Source organism: Siphateles boraxobius, unplaced genomic scaffold (assembly GCF_051911475.1).
Source record: "Siphateles boraxobius isolate OS27281-9 unplaced genomic scaffold, OSU_SipBor_1 20, whole genome shotgun sequence".
Lineage (NCBI taxonomy): Eukaryota > Metazoa > Chordata > Actinopteri > Cypriniformes > Leuciscidae > Siphateles > Siphateles boraxobius.
Window position 1 is genome coordinate 7,305,660 of NW_027508811.1, and position 19,151 is coordinate 7,324,810.

General features: G+C 36.6%; 1 protein-coding gene across 4 annotated transcripts in view; it reads left to right on the top strand.

The window, feature by feature from the left end:
- The window catches only part of slc8a3 (solute carrier family 8 member 3), a 59,274-nt gene extending 42,977 nt beyond the window's left edge, over positions 1 to 16,297 (top strand). Inside the window, exons 4-8 of one of the 4 annotated variants that reach the window (XM_077236529.1) lie at positions 11,038 to 11,055; positions 11,842 to 11,966; positions 12,061 to 12,160; positions 13,093 to 13,365; positions 14,366 to 16,297. In XM_077236529.1, the coding sequence (XP_077092644.1) occupies positions 11,038 to 11,055; positions 11,842 to 11,966; positions 12,061 to 12,160; positions 13,093 to 13,365; positions 14,366 to 14,742 (893 nt within the window). In that variant the 3' untranslated portion in view covers positions 14,743 to 16,297. The remainder of the gene's footprint in view (positions 1 to 11,037; positions 11,056 to 11,841; positions 11,967 to 12,060; positions 12,161 to 13,092; positions 13,366 to 14,365) is intronic. The other 3 variants (XM_077236530.1, XM_077236532.1, XM_077236531.1) reach the window with 3 other exon arrangements.
- The last annotated feature ends 2,854 nt before the right edge of the window (positions 16,298 to 19,151 follow it).

Genomic DNA, 19,151 nt, shown 5'->3' on the forward strand with positions numbered 1-19,151 from the left:
CTTTCACTGGATTTTGACTACAATTGTGCACATTTTCTGACTGTATGAATGATTGCTACCAGTAGAGGGCACCCAGCATGAACCCGCAGATTCAAATAGAGTCAGTATAAGGAGGAGATGGACCACTCATGAAAATGAAGGGGAAAAATTACAACCCTTAATTTGGCGGCTGTGTTTAAGCCATGGTGTTGAAAGTAGCTCACTTGCTAACATATAAAAGCTAATATAAAAATATATAAATAAAAAAGACACTGACTGCTTTAATCATAAAAGAACCTTCTTTGTCTTTTGCTCTAGAACGCATTTGTCTTTTAGTGGCATAATGTATTTTGCTTACTTTGAGCTAAAGAAGCTATCTTTGTCAGATATTATTTCTTATATACATTATTGAAACATACGGTTTACCAAAACTTTCTGAGACATCCCAATTCAAGTTGATAAGATTCCTATTGCCTAGATATAAAAAAGCTACCTAGGGGCATGGCCAAGATGGCCGCCAAGTGGACTGACTTGCCTAAAAGGGAATTTTACTCAAAGCGCATGAATCCCAGAGGTGGAAAGTAACGAATTACATTTACTCGCGTTACGTAATTGAGTAGTTTTTTTGTGTACTTCTACTTTTTAAAGTAGTTTTTAAAATCTGTACTTTTACTTTTACTTAAGTACGTTTTCTTTGAAGTATTGTACTTCGCTACATTTGAAATCATATCCGTTACTGAGTAAAAAATAATAATACAAGGGGGGGGATCACACACTCCGGAAACTACTGAATTGATTGGAGGGCGGGAGAACAAACGCGCAAAAAAGGTGACGCCCAGCTGAAGCTGAAAGCTAAGCGCCAAGCGAATTATGGCCAGTATGAAAAGTAGAAAAAAAGCGTGGTTGTCCTCGAGGATAGATATCCAATTTGCAAAAAATGTGGACGCAAAGTGGCTGCAAAAAGAGGATATAGGACACCATCCCTCCTGCAGATAAAGGTATGTCCCGATTTACGTGATGCAAAGGGAATCCCGGAATCCAGTCATGAAAATGGAATTCACTTAATGCAGATGTCACGTAAAACATGCAAAATAATGGATGGATGAATACATGGAAAGTAGAACTGTGCAATAAACCCAATCGCGACATGGTCTGTGGATAATTAAGCTAAGCACAAAAATACTGCAAGTAAATATATAAGTTAACCCTATTTGTTCTGCTGAGCTGCGTTTGTCTACTACATACTCAAGTACTCGTGACGTTCATGGTGTTTTCAGCGTCTCACAAACAATTTGAGGATAAGAATACATGAACATTTCCAGAGCTGCTCTGAGAGCATTTTCATAATTTTATTTGAGAAAATCCATTGTCAAATACACTATTACAGGTCTTCACAAACCGTCAAAATAAAAGTTCGGTTTTACTAGGAGAAATTATGACAGAAATATATTACTATTGTAGGCATACAGTAGAACGTAGCCTACTTCTCAAAATAATAATAATAATAACAATAATAATACATTTTATTTGAACATTATTTATAGGAATATTTTTTTTTGTCCATGGTTTAATTTAGTAAATCTTTTTTTTGCAGCGCTTCCCCAAAAAATAAAAGGACACAAGTTTAAATTTACATTTGATTAGCCTACCACCGTTTTTGATAATATATTTGGATTAAATCATAAAAAGTAGGGGTGTAACGATACACAAAACTGACGGTTCGGTTTTCCCACGGTTTTGATGTCTCGGTTCGGTTCGGTTTAGAAAGCTAAAAAAAAAAATTAAACAGTGGTTTAATGAGAAAATTGTGTCTTTGTCAGTTTTTGCATTAACTTTACTCTAATTTGTTATTGAAATATAATAATTTACACAGTTGCTGTCATTTTCATTAAAGATATTTTAAACGTACTTTAAATAATCAAGATATAATTAACAGGTTAAGTAAAATATAATATATAGGATAATATTGTGCATTTATTTAGTGCAAGAGTTCATTTCTCTAGGAACCAACAAGTTGTGGACACTTAATCACTAGCCTGCTGAGGTAAATATAATGCTAGTGACAAGCTGCAGTTTTATTGACGTCTTTGCGCTGATGAAACACTGATTGAGCGATTACACGAGTTATGATGCCTTTCAGTAAGTATACTGTATTTTTCAACATATCTTCATGTTTATTCTGTAACTGAGGAAGAGATGATCGCGTTTACTCGCGTTTACTCCGCGCTACCGCTACTGTTACAATCCGTGGTGACAGATAGTTTTAAACTGTGGGTACAGATTGTCAATTTACATCCATGTGGACAGATTGGTAAACTGTGCGTAGTTTTGTAAAACTGTGCACACGGTAGTTTATTTTTCTTCTGTAATGAAGCTGTCCATCTAGTGAAAAATGTTGGTACTGCGGCCAAATAAAATCTTACTGAAAGCTCATTTTTTGAGATATCAACCTAAAATTTGGAACACAACTTCTTCAGATTTTTGGCTTACATTTTCTGGCAGTTTTATAGTAAAATATATTTTTTAATATATATATTTTATATAAAATATAAATAATGATATTTTTACATTGTTCATTTTCATAAACTCAAACTTGTATAACTTCTTTTCTGTTTCACTTTCATAACTTCATAATACTTCATTTCAACATTAATCTGGCAAATGTCTTCTTTAAAACAAGACCAACCATAGGTCTATATTCGAAAGCATTCTTGAATTACAACCATTTAAGTTTGAATAGTGATTTTCATGTCTATGCGATAAAAGGGGGAGTGACAGTTAAAGGGTTAAACAATATTAAACTATAATATCTATATCTATAATATCTAAAATATAATTTATATATAAAAACTCTCCTACAGTCCAGTCACCATCAGTCGCGACGGTCGCGACTCGCACGTATTTTCATTTAAACGTCACTCACTGACGTTTTCCTAACCAGAAAAAAAACCGATTGCCCTGCTCTGCCTCTGATTGGGTAGTACTTATTGCCATCTGGGTCAGAGCCAATTAGAAGCAGGATGTGGGTGGGGAAAAAACTCTGTGTATAGGGAAAGGGGAGAGACGGAGGGAACAGGCAAGACAAACTCCTACGTTTAAATAACATATAGAAAATATCTGCTTGACAACGAGCTGAGAACAAGCCCAAATAAGCAACTACACTTTAGAAACAAGCCCAAAAAAAAACGCGACCCGCGACTACCAATATTTGTAAGCGACTTTACAGAAAAACAAGCCCAAAGTCGCTTATAATAAGCGGACTTGGCAACACTGATTCCAGGTCCAATCAATGAGCCGGGCTGGGCGGGGCCGGGGTAGCTTGCAGGGCGGGGCGTGTTCGGTACGCCATGAGAGTATCGCCATTCGAATCGTGGGTTCTGTATCGCGGTTCTTCGGTTTGGTTCGAATATCGTTACACCCCTAATAAAAAGAAACATTAATTTTCTGAATAAAATACATTTCATAGGACAATATTATTCTTAAACATTTTATAAATTATTAATGTTAAAAATAAGTTGTTAATCTAATTCATTATTAATTATCAAATTTAATTGATTAGACATGTTTTATTGAAATTTTAATAAACAAACAAATTATTTCAAGTTTGTTATAATAAAAGCATTTGTTCAACCAAAAAAAAATCCTGTTTTCATTAATTTAACTGTCATTTTAACTGATGATAATAATAATAATACCCAAAATTTAATAATACAGTTTATTTATTTAACAATTGATTAATACTGTAAACCGTGATATTTTCTGAGACGTTACCATACTGTGAAAATCTTATACCATTACAACCCTACACGGGAGGGTCCCCCACCCCACCCCCGCTGTTAAAAAAGTAACTCAGTAACTTTTACTCTGAGTCAATTTTAAATGAGCTACTTTTTACTTTTACTTGAGTAGATTTTTAGACCGGTACTTTTACTTGTACTTAAGTAAAATTTCATTGAAGTAGTAGTACTTTTACTTGAGTAGAATATTTTATTACTCTTTCCACCTCTGATGAATCCAATGAAGACCCATGGGCGCAGCTCTCAAACTGACTCATCTCCAACTCACACGAGAAATGCTGTGATGACATTTTTGTGATGCTTTAAAAATGGCAACGTTCCTGTCTTTGTCTTTCAGTTTTTTGCTTTAAGTCTGTTGTTTAGGAAACTATGTGAAGGATTAGCAAGCAGTGCTGCTTTTTCACTGACTCCTTTGGAGTTTCAGTAAACATTGACCTTAAATGCCAGTGAAGGATCTCAAAGAGTGTGAGAAATGAACACACACACACACACACACCCCAAGTATTCAAGTCTCTCAATACCTCTCCATAAATCAGGCAGACGTGGTCAATGCTACCAGCACCCACACCGCAGCACTGCGGTAAAGTGTGTATGTGTGTGTTTGCATGTATGCATGTGTCCTTGTCCCAGTATTATACCCTTCAGAAAGAATGAGAGATGAAGAACAGCTGGTTCTCTCTGTTTGAGCTCTCATCTAGCCTGGACAATGTTAAACAGCCTACTTATTAACATACCTAAGCCCACAAAAGCAACATGTTGGCTTGTCTCCTAACTTGTGTGCTTGTAAACAAGCAATTTATTAATTATTCATTAGATATTTATTTATTTTCATGCCAACATGAACTTGGATAAGATTTAATTTTGATGTACAGAGAAACCCAGAAAAAAAGTTCCTCAGATCAGATATATGTGCATTCATGACTATAATTTGTTTTGTCAACCAATAATGAGGATTTTTAAAAAACTTTCTTGTTTCTATGGGAAACTGCATTCTGTTAATTGTAGTAGTTATGTTGTGCTGTTTGTAATTTAGCGATTGTGGTTCTGATTCTATTTCCTCCAAATGAAATTCTGGTTCCTTGATTTAGTGAACAATTCTAATAATTCAGTAAACGAGGAAAACGAAAATTCAGTTTTTAATTATTCACCTTCATGCCTTTCCAAACTCTTATAATTTTGTTTAGCTGTGTCGATTTTTTTATTATTAGCCTTCTATGCAGATAGATAAAAGATTGTATCAAATTGATTGTATTTGTTTTTGAAACTGAGCCTGTAATAGGAGACACATCACTTGTCCTACATCAAAACATGACTTTAGAACTGCTGATTCTGTGCTGTCGCTGCAAAATATGTTGAGGGATCTAAAGAAACATTCTCAGCTTTATACATCGAAATACTGGATACTTTCTTTAGCATTGAACCCTCTTATACACCAACTCACCAACTGGATGTATATACAATATGGAGGAAGAGTAAGTTATGAAAAAAGGGTGAGATAGCAGGAAAACTGTGAGACTGGAGAAAGATAGAGAGAGGCAAGTGAGTGATAATGAATAAGGTGCGGAGGCACCTATGTATCTGTTGGCGTTCCTATTATTATTATTATTATTCCGCTCTGGGAGTCTATGGCAGCCCATAGAACCATTTGCGGTTATGAAGTTATGAAATTTGGTACACATATAGAGAACAGTCTGAACTGTCCCCATAGTAAATTTGGAGTCTCTAACTCAATGCCTCTAGCGCCACCAACTGTCCAAAGATTTATCTCATGTTTATGCTAATAACTTTTGAACCATAATGGCTAGACACAAAATTTCCGTCGTGAAATTTTGTCCGCCATTTAGAATTCCCCCGAAAAACCTACTTTTCGATTCCTCCTAGGCCATTGCTTCGATTTTCACGAAAATTGGACCAGATCCTCTCCAGACTATGCCTACAAAAAGTTATGGAATTCATATCGATTCGTCAAACTATTTTCGAATTCAGCGCAAACTAATTCTATGAAGCGCTTCAAAAACAGACATAAGGCTTTATCTCCGCAAAGCTTTATCGTATTCAGACCAAACTTGGGACATGTTATCACAAGCATACAAGCACACAAGATTGGCATGGAGAGGGATGGGCTCCGCCATGCGACATTGCCCAAGATACACTACATGAAAAATGACAACTTTAGAGAGTGGACAGGTCTAGAGCTGAGTGACACAGTGCGAAAAGCAGAGAACCGAGAGGAATGGAAGAAGTTGGTTGCCAAGTCTTCAGTGGTGCCCCTACGGTCCAAAAGACTACGGTATAAGTGAAGTGAAGTGAAGTGATCACAAGCATGACTTGAGGGTACATGCTGTGTAGCGCCACCTACTGGTCCGGAGAAAAGTGGTCTCGTTAGATTCAGGGTGTCATGCCGAGTCGACTGATATCCAATTTTTCCATATCGACCATTTTAGCCGTCGGCCATTTTGAATTTTTTACCAAAATGCTGTATTTTATGAATGCATGAATGTATCGTTACGAAACTCGGTAAGGGTCACCAGTTCGATGCCCTGAAGGAGTCTAAGAAGTTTCGGACCAGCGCCACCTAGTGGTAAAAATAATTTTTTTCAAATGCTTATAACTCTGGGTGTGGTTGACTTATTTTCACAGAGTCACATTGTTAGATTCCTGAATCCTTGCCGAGTCCAACGATACCAAACATGCTAAGGTTTCGCCATACGGTTTGTGTTGCGTTGTGATTTAGCGCTTAAAAACACTTGCCAATATCTTCGAAACCGTTAGACCGATCGAGACGAAACCACCGTCAGCAGTTTGGAAACATAGGTCGTTGGCTAAACATTAATGTCCAAATGTCAAAATATTAATAGTAGGTGGCATGAAAATGCAAAAAAAATCAGGTGTGGGTCATTTTTTATGTGTTTATATATATATAAATGTCTCTAACTCCAAAACGAAATGAGATATTTTCATCAGATTTGACACACACACGTTTAGGCTTGCTCTGAGGTCACATTAAAAAAACTGTGGAATTGTGCCTGTTGTTGGCGCTATAATAGAACAAAACATGAAATTGCCATTGACTTCAATACAGTTTTGGGATATAAAATGCCATGTGATTAGATATAAACATTACAAAACTCAGTATATGCCATCAGTACCATACCCTGAAGGTACTCAAAAGATTTCGAGACAGCGCGACCTTTTGGTCCAAAGTTATAATGGAATTTCCAAAAATGCTAATAAATTTAAAATAAATCAGCCTATTGCAATGACACTGGTCTTAATAGATCTCTTGGGTCACGCCGAGAACATAGATATCAAGTTTGCCATATTTGCCCAAACTTCCTGTCCGCCATCTTGATTTTCATTCACTTGACATATTGACACCATACTTTGTATGTGTCTTGTCACTTCACTCTGACACATCACATCAATTTCGTAACTACGCCACCTATTGGTCGAAAGTGATAATCCATTAAATCATATTTTTAGTTACTGTATGTTATTTTTCAGTCATTTTGCCTAAATTCATCTTTAAATATCCTATAAAATATCCTATAAGTTGAGACTTTTACACATCAACATTTTGTCTTGTCATATTTATTCTTTTTTTTTTTTTCAAAATTAGTGCAAAACATTTAGTACATCCAAGTTAACAAAATCTTGAAAACTATGAATTTATAAGCAGTTCACATTTTTGTCTGTGGTATATATATATATATATATATATATATATATATATATATATATATATATATATATTCACACATACAGTGTGTGTATAATTATTTGGGAAGTCTATATTCTGATTTTAATTTTTTTTAACACATTTGACGAATTCCAAACTACATCAATCTTAATAACTACTATTAATTTTGTATATAATCATTTATAAGTATTATATAAAAGTTAACAAGGGCTGGAAGTGAAAATCGCCTTATATTCAGATATGCATAATTATTAAGAAGATTTTCTTTTACAGGTAATATGGGCCAAAAAAAAAAGATTGCACTGAAAAGTCAAAAAATATTGGCATTGGTAAAGAAATTGCACAATTAAGGGATAGTTTTCCCGCAAAAAAAATCATTTACTCACCTTTAGGGTGTTCCAAACCTGTATAAATTTCTTTGTTCTGCTGAACGCAAAGGAATATATTTTGAAGAAAGTTTGTAACCAGGCCGCTTTCAGGCACCATTGACTTCCATAGTTGGAAAAAAAATACTATGGAAGTCAATGGTGCCGCAGAACTGTTCAGTTTCCCATATTCTTCAAAATATCTTACTTAATGTTCAACAGAACAAAATAAAATTTATACAGGTTTGGAACAACCTGAGAGGAGTAAACGGTGACAAAATTTTTTTTGTGAACTATCCCTTTAATTTTTGCAATTTCTATAGCATTCGATCCTTCTTTTACATATATACGTACACACACACACACACACACACACACACACACACACACACATATACATATATATATATATATATATATATATATATATATATAAGAGTGAGAGTTGTTTTTTCTTTTGTCAACATGTTTTAATTAAAATTATTTAATTATCGTCACAATCCCCATCTTTATTGACAATACAAACATATACCCCAAGGACGAAGCAAAACAATAACCATTTGTTATTTTTGTTAGTCATTCATACAGCATTAACACCAGGGCTTTGACAGGTGATAGAGACAGCTGAGCGGTGAGACTGGTGTGAAAGACAGTCAAGAGATTGTGATAAAACTAAGGAGAAAAGGACAGACAGAAGAGGTGTGAGACAAGCGAGCAGTGAGACAGGCGAAGACAGTAAAAGGGGCGAGCCTGGCGAGGAGAGAATGACAGACACACGAGGAAAGAGAAATGGGGTGATACAGCGGAGGAGAGAGAGAGGTGTGACAGGAGATCCAGCAGACTGTCTATTATGCTTTATCTGTGTGTGATTAATATCCTGTGCAGCCCAAACCGGCAACACCCCAACCACGTGTCCCATATGAGGATGTTTAAAGAGAGGATGATCCAAAGGGAATCCTTTTAATACAGAATTGCCAATATCACCTCAGTCTGTGTGTGTATGTTGCTATATTTGCATTCACGTGTGTGTGATGGGGGAAAAGCTGTGAATGAGCCAACGACAGGGGAGTTTTCGCCTGAATATCGACACCTACATCCCACGATCCCATTACCTTACAGAACGTAGGGCGGAGAGAGCCTGGAGTCTGGTATCTGTTGCTAAGGTACTATCAGCTGTTGCTAGCGCTGATGTGCAATAGATTTGAATCGAAGGTTCCAAGAAAGAACAGTGAGAGAGAGAAAGTGATGAATAGATTAAATGACTTCTTTTGTGTGTTTGACACATCTGTGTGTGCTGTCATGAAACAGACATGCTGAAAAGCCTAGAGCAGACAATGCTACACAAATTACTGGTTAATAATAATGTGCATCAAGACACCCTACCCCCCACCCCTTCTCACAGACACATTTGAGTATAAATTATGGGCTTATTTACACATCCAGCTTCTCATTATGGGTCGATATTTTCATCTCAGCACACACACATATACACACACACTTAATCAAAGCTTGTTTGTTCGTTATCTCATTCATCCTCAGCAACAGAAAATTACAGCACTGATTACAGAACTATTAAAGTCATTATACAGACAGAAAGAAAAAAAATGGAGTAATGGAGAGACAAAGAAATTGATTCCTGTAGTTGGTGCTCATATTTGTGTAAATGTGTGTGGGTCAGGGTACTAGATTAATAAGTGTTGTAAAAAAAATCCTTGTTGTTAATTCAGGATATCTAACGCATTAACAAATGGAACCTTATTGTTTTAAAGTCGAAAGTTCATCCAAAAATGAAAATTTAATTTAGTCCAGTGATCCCTTAGCAAACTTCCAAAGAAGCCGTAATGACTTAAAGGGTTAGTTCTGTCATAATTCACTCACCCTCATGTCGTTCCAACCCTGTAAGACTTTCGTTCATCTTCGGAACACAAATTAAGATATTTTTGATGAAATCTGAAAGCTTTCTGTCTCTCCATTGACAGCTATGCAACTACCACATTCATGCCCCAGAAAGGTATTAAAGAGTAGACATCATTAATGTCTGTGTCTCTAGTGGTTTAACCTCAGTTTTATGAAGTGACGCGAGTGCTTTGTTTGCGCATAAAACAACAACATAATTTACATAAATTAATATTTCATTACACTTCATAAAACTGAGGTTTAACCACTGGAGTCACATGGGTTACTTTATTTCTTTACTACCTTTCTGGGGCGTGAAAGTAGTAGTTGCGCAGGCTGTCAATGAAGGGATAGAAAGCTCTCGGATTTCATCAAAAACATCTTCATTTGTGTTCTGAATTCACCCCATTTGATTCACCCCATAAGTACCTGCTGTCCTGAAAAAAACTCAATATATAAGGTATCCTAATTTTAAAAGTGTGACTTCTAGACCTGAAATATGTAAATAAATCAAATTTTAGAATGAATATACATTCTAGTTATGCCAAGCTGTAAATATTTTGGGTAGGAACTGAGTAAAATATATTTTTAAAAACCTCATCCTTAATTCTTATCATAAACTTTACAATCAATCACAAAAATCACAAACATCTGGAAAAATCATGGCGCCTCTGCTTATTGTTGGACCCCATTGACTTTCATGGTATAATATAATCTTTTAAATTCCACAGAAAAAAGAAAGAAAGTCATACAAGTTTGGAACAACATAAGGGTAAATAAAGGATGACATTTTAATTTTTGGGTGAACTATTTCTTTAAGTGTTACCAAATTTTTTCCATTTAAATATAACAATTCTGTTTTTTCTGGGGGTTAGAGGACTGACAATATCATTAACTCTGTATTAAAGCAATTGTAGCCACTGGATAATCCGGATCACAGTAGGAAAGAAAACGTGTGTGAATAATCAGCATAGCTTTAGCACCTCTTTGTTCTGTCGCTACATCTCAAATGCTACTACGACCCTCCCGTTGCCAGGAGCAACCACCCGCTCTGGCTCTCTGGATCAGCCCACACTATCACATCTGATCACATCTGCCCGATCACACCTGTCGCACCTGTCCGGCTCGGACGTTCTGGGCAGGGTGATGAAACGCCAGCGGCTGCGAATATATTTTTATTCATGTTTATCGGCGTAAATAAATCCTATCCAACATCTCACTGCATTTCCCTCCACCATTATCTGTCTAATTTGTTCTTCATGTCATTCCACCCCTCCCTTTCTCTTTTCTCCACACACAGCTCTGTTATTAGCTGATGGTAAGTTTAAGTTGTGTATGTACAGTGTGTGTGTGTGTGTGAGGCAAGATGAGGCCATCTGCAGTAATTGTGGTCTCGTCTGCCTCACTCTGTGGATGAACACACACGTGTGTCTCCAGGTTTGTGTGTGTTACGAGAAGATAAGCTTTGGGTTGCAGGGGGTTTTGAAAGTTCATCTTAGCTTTGAGGCTTTTTTGTGTATTTGTGGTGTGTGTTGATGTTGTGCTGTTGTCCAACTGAATCACTCAGTTCAACAGCACAGCTCACACTTGTTTCAGTTAAACAAAGTTTGGGTGTTAAACTGTTGTGTGTGTGTGTTTGCATGTGTAGTCTTTCTAATAAGAGAAACTATAGTGGCAGTCGGCCTCATTCATAAAACAAAAGCAGAACCAATTTCTGTATAAATTGATGGTAAAAGCAGTGTTACGTAAGTAGTCACATTCGATTCAGTGCGACAAGTTACGTAAGAATGACTTTATGAACGTTTTACACAAATTCGCTGTGCTTGTGTTTCCTGAATGAGCCCCGTTGACTCTAAATACGCACTTGAATTTAGTGCAATTTTAACTAAAGTTTTGCAAACATTTTTTTTTTCAGTTTCGCACAATGAATATTCAGGAATATTAATGAATAGTCTATGAATTACAGAGTGCATGTGATTTTTTTTTATTCCTGCACACTCTAACTGAAATGTTCTGAAAGTCTTTACTACTGTGTGTGTATTTGATGTACTACTATGACACAATCCAACACTAAAGTTTCTCTCTGTCTCTTAATCTCTTGTAGATATTGCAGAGAGGAAGATGTCATCAGAGGAAGAGGAAGCGAGACGAATAGCAGAGATGGGGAAGCCTGTACTGGGCGAACATGCAAAAATCGAGATTATCATTGAGGAGTCGTACGAGTTTAAGGTACACACACATTCAGAATTTAGGAGACTAGCTGTCTTTTGCACTATGGAAGAATTTTATTATGTTTTGTGGTTGTTGTGTGTTTTTGCTGTAGAGTACAGTAGATAAGCTGATTAAGAAGACTAACCTGGCTCTGGTCGTGGGAACAAACTCCTGGAGAGAACAATTCATGGAGGCCATAACTGTCAGTGCAGGTGATTATCAGCACTGAAACGGAACAACGAATGCGTTTTCGACTAACACTAGCAGTGGTCAAAGTGAACAAGCTCAAAACGTTTTAGACCCCGTTTACACCTGTATTTAGTGTCGTTCACTGTTGTGATCCGATTGACCAAAACACATCTTAATACCAGGTGTAAACAGGGCCTAAAAGATCATGTGATACTGAAGACTAAAGTAATGATGCTGAAAAGTCAGCTTTGCATCACAGGAATAAATTACATTTTAAAACATTAAAATAGAAAACAGTTATTTTAAATAGTAATAATATTTCACATTAATACTGTTTTTACTATATTTTTTTAATCAAATACTTTTGAAACTTTTGAAGACAGTCTGAGGATATGTACCAAAAGCAACAAAATTTTGTGTAGGTCCAACATTTTAAATCTGTTATTAAATAAACATACACTCATGCTCATATTGCACACACACACACACACACACACAATTTTTTTTACATCTCTTTTGTGACATATTACCTTGCCCAGGCCCACATGAAAACTGTGCCCACAATACTCCGACACGGTTCTACTGATCCCTCTACCCTTGTTCATTTACTAAACATTTGGCTAATTTAATAAGGATTTCAGCTACAAATAAAAGTGCAGCATTATCAGCTATGTTTCAATTCATCCCCACAGATTTACTCCCAAAAGGAATTCTACATATTAGTCTTTTATGACCCTGTGTTGAAATAGAAACACTGCTGTCACAGTATCTAGCCTTCAATTACCGTGACTATCAAATCACCATGATGTCAAAGAGAGGGCTTTGGTCAGGTATGGAAGATGAGTAATGTGGGTGACATAACAATACTAACATTTTTCATTTTCTTATTTTTCCCTACCCCAATTCTGCTTTCCTTTCTTTCTTTTTCCTCTCTGTCTTTCTGTCTTTATCTCAGGAGATGAGGATGAGGATGAGGGGGGTGAGGAACGTCTGCCGTCTTGTTTTGACTATGTCATGCACTTCCTGACTGTGTTCTGGAAGGTTCTTTTTGCCTGCGTCCCGCCCACGGAATACTGGAACGGTTGGGCGTGTTTCATTGTTTCTATAGTGATCATCGGTCTTTTGACGGCTGTGATTGGTGACCTGGCCAGTCACTTCGGCTGCACCATTGGCCTGAAAGACTCAGTCACCGCTGTGGTGTTTGTAGCCCTGGGAACATCCGTCCCTGGTGAGTTTGTGAGTTTTTTTTAATTGCCCACATAATACATTGTTGTTGTTATAAATACAGTGTCAAAGAGGTAATTTCATATACACTACCTTTGAAAAGTGTGGCACAAGGGCACAAAAATGTGAACTGTTATAAACTGTTTTCAACATTGATAATAAGAAGAAATGTTTCTTGAGCAGCAAATCAGCATATTAGAATGATTTCTGAAGGATCATCACGGGGTTATTATAGTCACCTAAAACATTAACTGAAACTAAAACCATGAAAAAACATTTTCTTTTAATTTGATGTACTAAAATAACTAAAACTGAAATAAAAGTTAATAAAAACTATATAGACTTTTTTTTTTAAACTATTAAAAATGGTGAAAACAACAAAATTACAAACATTTTAACTAAATTGAAAAAGAAATAGAAATAGCAAAATATTAACTGATTCACCAATTCAAAATATTAATAAAATCTATAATAGTATCTCAGTGATATTAAAATAACACTGGATCATGTGACATTGAAGACAAGTGCTGGTGCTGAATGATTTCCATTACATTTATGCAAATAGAAAACAGTAGTTCTAAATTGTAATAATATTTCACAATATTACTGTTTTTACTGTATTTTTTATCAAATAAATGCAGCCTGGGTGAGCATAAGAGACATAAGAGAGTTATTATTTTATTGTTTTCCCTGAGGTTCACTTATAGTTAGTACAGGGTTTTTTTTTGTGTGCCAAAATCAGACCAGTTTCTCTATCGGACCCTTGCATTTAATGAGGTGAACTGTCTTGACGTCAGAAAAGTAAATTTTGCTGCTTAGTTTTAATAAATGCTCTTTGGATCAGGGAGGAAGTTTGTTTTTAAAGTTCAATTAACTATTTTATCTTATCAAATCTGTACAAAATCTGATTCCTACTAATTTGACTCATTTTAATGCATGTTATTCATAGATCATTATACTTTTTTGTGAAAGCATCTACATCAGCATCGTTCTTTTCTCCTCAGACACCTTTGCCAGTAAAGTTTCAGCGGTGCAGGACAGTTACGCGGACGCGTCTATCGGTAACGTGACCGGTAGCAACGCCGTGAACGTTTTCCTGGGAATCGGTGTGGCGTGGTCAGTGGCCGCCATCTACTGGCACATGCAGGGTCGTGCGTTCGAGGTGCCAGCAGGTTCCCTGGCATTTTCTGTCACTCTCTTCACCATCTTTGCCTTCCTGGCGGTGGGCGTCCTGCTGTACCGGCGGAGGCCTCACATCGGTGGAGAGCTGGGCGGCCCGCGCGCGCAACGTATCCTCACGACACTCTTTTTCTTCAGTCTCTGGTTTCTCTACATCCTTTTCTCCAGTCTCGAGGCTTACTGTCATATACAGGGCTTCTGAAGAGAAGTGATTGGGGTGGGGTGGGGGTCGGAGTTGAGGAGAGATAGATGCGAGTAAGAGCTAAGGATTGATTCGGAAAGGTCGCTAAGGTTTGAAGCAGGTGTGGATTTGAAGAGGACATTCATTCTTCAGATGCCTTTGTGCTGAAGATGAAGAGTGTGAAGCATCTCTCTGAGGGGTGGGACAGTCTTAACCTGGAGTCTGAGCTTTTCACAGTCTATATTTTTCTCAACACCTGCTGAGAACGACTTTTTTCTAATGAAGTATTTTGGGAAAAAAAGACACAAAAAAATAACAAAAAGAATTAAAGGACTCTTACGTAATTCAAAGGACTATTTTCAAATCTGCTTCCAGGATTAGAAGTAATATTTCAACAGAAAAATGAAAATATATAAGTACATGAAATCTGTTATTGAGTGACATTTGAAGGACCCATAAAGTTTTTATTTATTTTTTCCTTGTTTAGTTTGGTACGAACTCACAGAGCTTACAGCTTTTACCGTCTGGCCAAAGTCCTGGCTCGGAAAAACCGAACACGGAGAAGAGAGGCGAATATGAACAATGGCTGAACACTGCATTTTCTCCCTGTATGGATATAATCTGCTTCCATATATTTTCTGTACTTTTGTGTATTTCCTTGCCAAGTGTTGTTTTTCCGAGCATCACGGAGGCTTCAGAGAGTTGTAGGAAAACAGAATGCAAAAACAACAACAACAAAAAAGTGTTAAAGAGGGAAAATGAGGCCTTTTTGCATTTGAACACACTACACGTTCATCGAAACGAATCACTAGTGTATTTTCTGACAACACCGTGAAGGAAAGCGCACTGCATCCGCTATAACAGTTGTAGTTGTTTTTTTATCCATTTGTATTTTAGTCTTTCAGTGTCGTCAAACAAATATGAAGCACCCCAAAGAGATCTCCCACCCCCACTTCACCCCAGAGAGTCCCTCTATATAGAACCACATGACCATTTTACCTCCTTTAGTGTGCATCTAAACAGTGTTTGAAGTGAAATCGGTGGATTCCGAGTGTGTTTCATTGGGGCCTTTAATGTGGTTCGTAATGTTTACAGGCCTTCGGTAGAAAAGAGCAAGAATGGAGCAGTACAAACAGCTGGAGACGTGTGATTTTCTTTAACCTGGTAAAAAGGGTTTTGTGAGTTCCAGCAAGCCATAGAAATATTTTAGGCAGAGCTGTATCAGTTAAAGAGCAGCCTTCAATTCATCTGATGGACTCAAGTGTTTTTCGTGCATATTTTTGCTGTTATGAGCTGAAAAAGAAGGATGTGGGTGGGGGTTCTGTATTATCTGGGGGAAGTGATGTCATAAAGAATAGTTTAGGATGGCCAATAAGAGCCCAGAACCAAAGAACAGAACCTTAGACTGCCACCCAGTGGTTCTCTGGGCCACAAGGTGGTCACATCCCTGTTCCTCCTCTATATGTTCATCACACAACCCGAGCATTGTGTGTATGTTGATGTGCGTTTTGTATTTTTTCTAGCCTCATTGCAAATACAGGCCAAATCTGTTGTATGCAGTGTTTGGATTACAGCACCCGTGTTCCATTTTTATTGTTTACATTCATATACAGCTGTTTATGTGTGCACGTGTGAGAGAGCGCAGTTGAAAATGGGTTTCTTCTCTGAAACTCTTCATCCGAATTGCAAATGTATTTGCTGGCATTGCTTCAGCCTGCTCTGTGCTTCCTAATTTTGTTCATAATCAATGTGCTTTAAAGAAAAAACAGAAAAGAACCACTTGAAGAAATCACAACAAATCGCACTGAACATTCACCCATGTTCTTTATGACTCATGCAGACTCATGCTCTCGCGTTTTTAGCATTTAAACTTTTGATTTTGTACAGAAAGGCAGGAGTGTGTGAGCTTAGCTACACAACAGACACGTTCTTTATCCACACACACTGATTTTATGAGCATGTACTGCCTACATAGACAGCATCATATACATCTAATATATGCAACTGATTATGCAGCCTTCTGAGATGCCTCATTTTGGCCAAATTTTAGGCAGAATTGCTTGTATTCTTCTAGGAGGACCTCTTAATGGGTTGCAGTGAGCTCAGAGGCAATATTAATCCAAAGTGGGAAAAAGTATTATCCAGAAAATATTGTTAAAGCTCATTTTCATTAAAAAATAGTTTTTTTCACTCGTTATGCATGGGTAATTATTTTTACGTATAATGAACATTACCGTTCAACGGTTTGCCATCAGTATGATTTTTTTATATAGTATGATTACACTTATATTTAGCAAGGATGCATTAAATTGATCAAAAGTGACAGTAAAGACATTTATATTTTACAAAAGATGAATATTTCAAATAAATGCTGTTCTTTAACATTTTTTATTCCCCAAATATATATTTTTTTTTTATTATGGTTTTCACAAAAAATATTAACATTGATAATCTTAAAGAATTGTTTCTTGAGCGTCAATTCAGCATATTATTATTTAATTAAATTATATTTCTGAAGGATCATGTGACACTGAAGACTGGATTGATGAAGCTGATTTTTTTTTTTTTTTTTTGCTATTTCAGCAATAGATTACATTTTTAAAATATATTAAAATAGAAATATTTTAAGATTTAGATTTTTATAGAAAGATTTAAATCAAAATATATTTCAAATGATACTGTTTTTGCTCAAATAAATGCAGCCTTGCTATTTCAACATGATTTGAATTCATTGTAAGTTGAGTCTTTTGATGTTCCCTGTGTAGGCAGTAGACAGCAAGGCAGCTCGTTTGGTTTTGGAACACAGCCACTCACACACCTCATAAGCTGATCTGTGTACCAGTATAAGGCATGATAAAAAAATTATGCTTATGAAGAGAAATGTCAGTATTTACACAGTATTCAACTTTCAGTGAACTCTTGTTTTCTGCCAGCATGTGTTGTTGAATGTGTCCTGAGTCAGAGGGCAGCTAAACTACAGTAGATCTCCACCATATCTGTGCACATGTGAGCATGTGTTTCTTTGAGATGGGTTTTGGTAGAGGTAGCAGTCTTGAAAACCTTATTATCCAGTTCGGCTGAATCAGCCAACGGCCACTCGGTGTTGGGCTCAAGTGCTTTAGACTTTGCATTACTCTTCCTGCCTCTGCCTGGATCAAATCACACACACTTAGACATATAGTATGCACTCACACATGCACACTTGAATTAACTTTACACTGCTGATGCCTGTTATGAAAAGGTTCGGGTGGGCCTCCATGTAGGATGATTGTTGAGCATGAAAGTCAGCTGAAACCACCAGCTTTGAACTTTTCTACTGCCAACTAACACTTCCAGCTGTTTAGATGCAGGTGAACTGGTTTAAAAGAGATTGCAGATGATGTCACTTATAACCTTGAAGTCACACAAGTCTTACAAATGTATCAGGGGTCTGACTCTCTCTCACACACACAAACACACTCCTCTTCAGCCTGGTGATGAAGCAGATGGTGGTTATATTCATTTATTGCTGTTTTTTCTCATCTTTTTTTTACTCTTCTCTCACACACACACAAAAAAACATGTTTTATTTTCAGGGAATTATGCATGAAATTGACCTTAATTTAATTAATTTATGTCCGCCGAGTTATTTATTTTTAATTCTTTTGGTCAACAGAAAAATAAAAAGACGTTTGAACAAATTCTCTGACATCAGTCTGGTCTTTATCTGTATTTCTGTCAGATTGTCACATAGTCCCCAACAGTCACAAATTCGAATATCATATTTTTGCTTTATCTAAGGTATCACAATAAAACAAGACTTATATATATTCAGGTGAGAGTTGACTAAATAATAAAGATAGACTTTAACCAAATGCTTTATCTGTTTTCATAACTGTATTTTTCATAAATGTCAGGCGAGGGCAATTTGTCTTACGGTTTAATACATTTTTATTGATATTGAAACGCATTTCTTAATAACAACATTTGTTTGCCAAAACAGTGATGTGACATTTTGCTGTTTCATGAAATATTTTGTTTCATTATTATTTTACTGCTTATTCTTAGATTAAAAGCGTGTAATAGGCAGTTTAATGGCATAACTTACCCCATAAAGTGTGACAAGATGTGGGGCATGTTGTCATAAAAGTTCAATGTGCCTTACCAATGAGCTGTATCGTTTTTTCCAAGGCTGTTTAAAGGCTTAGAAACGTCTATGTCAGTAGAGAAAGTAAACCTATTCACTGGTGTGAATGTGTGACAACTATCCCAGTCGCCCTTTAAGATGTTCTCCCCGAAGAATATGCTAAACGAAGCTAATTGTGGTCATTTTGACTATATTTGCTGTGTTGAATAGAAATGTATTGATTTTTCTCCTCAGCTCAACCTTTTTCTTGTGTAGTGCGCCCGCGCGCTGTCCAGCCCCGTGGTGCTGAAATGATTCTCCCGCA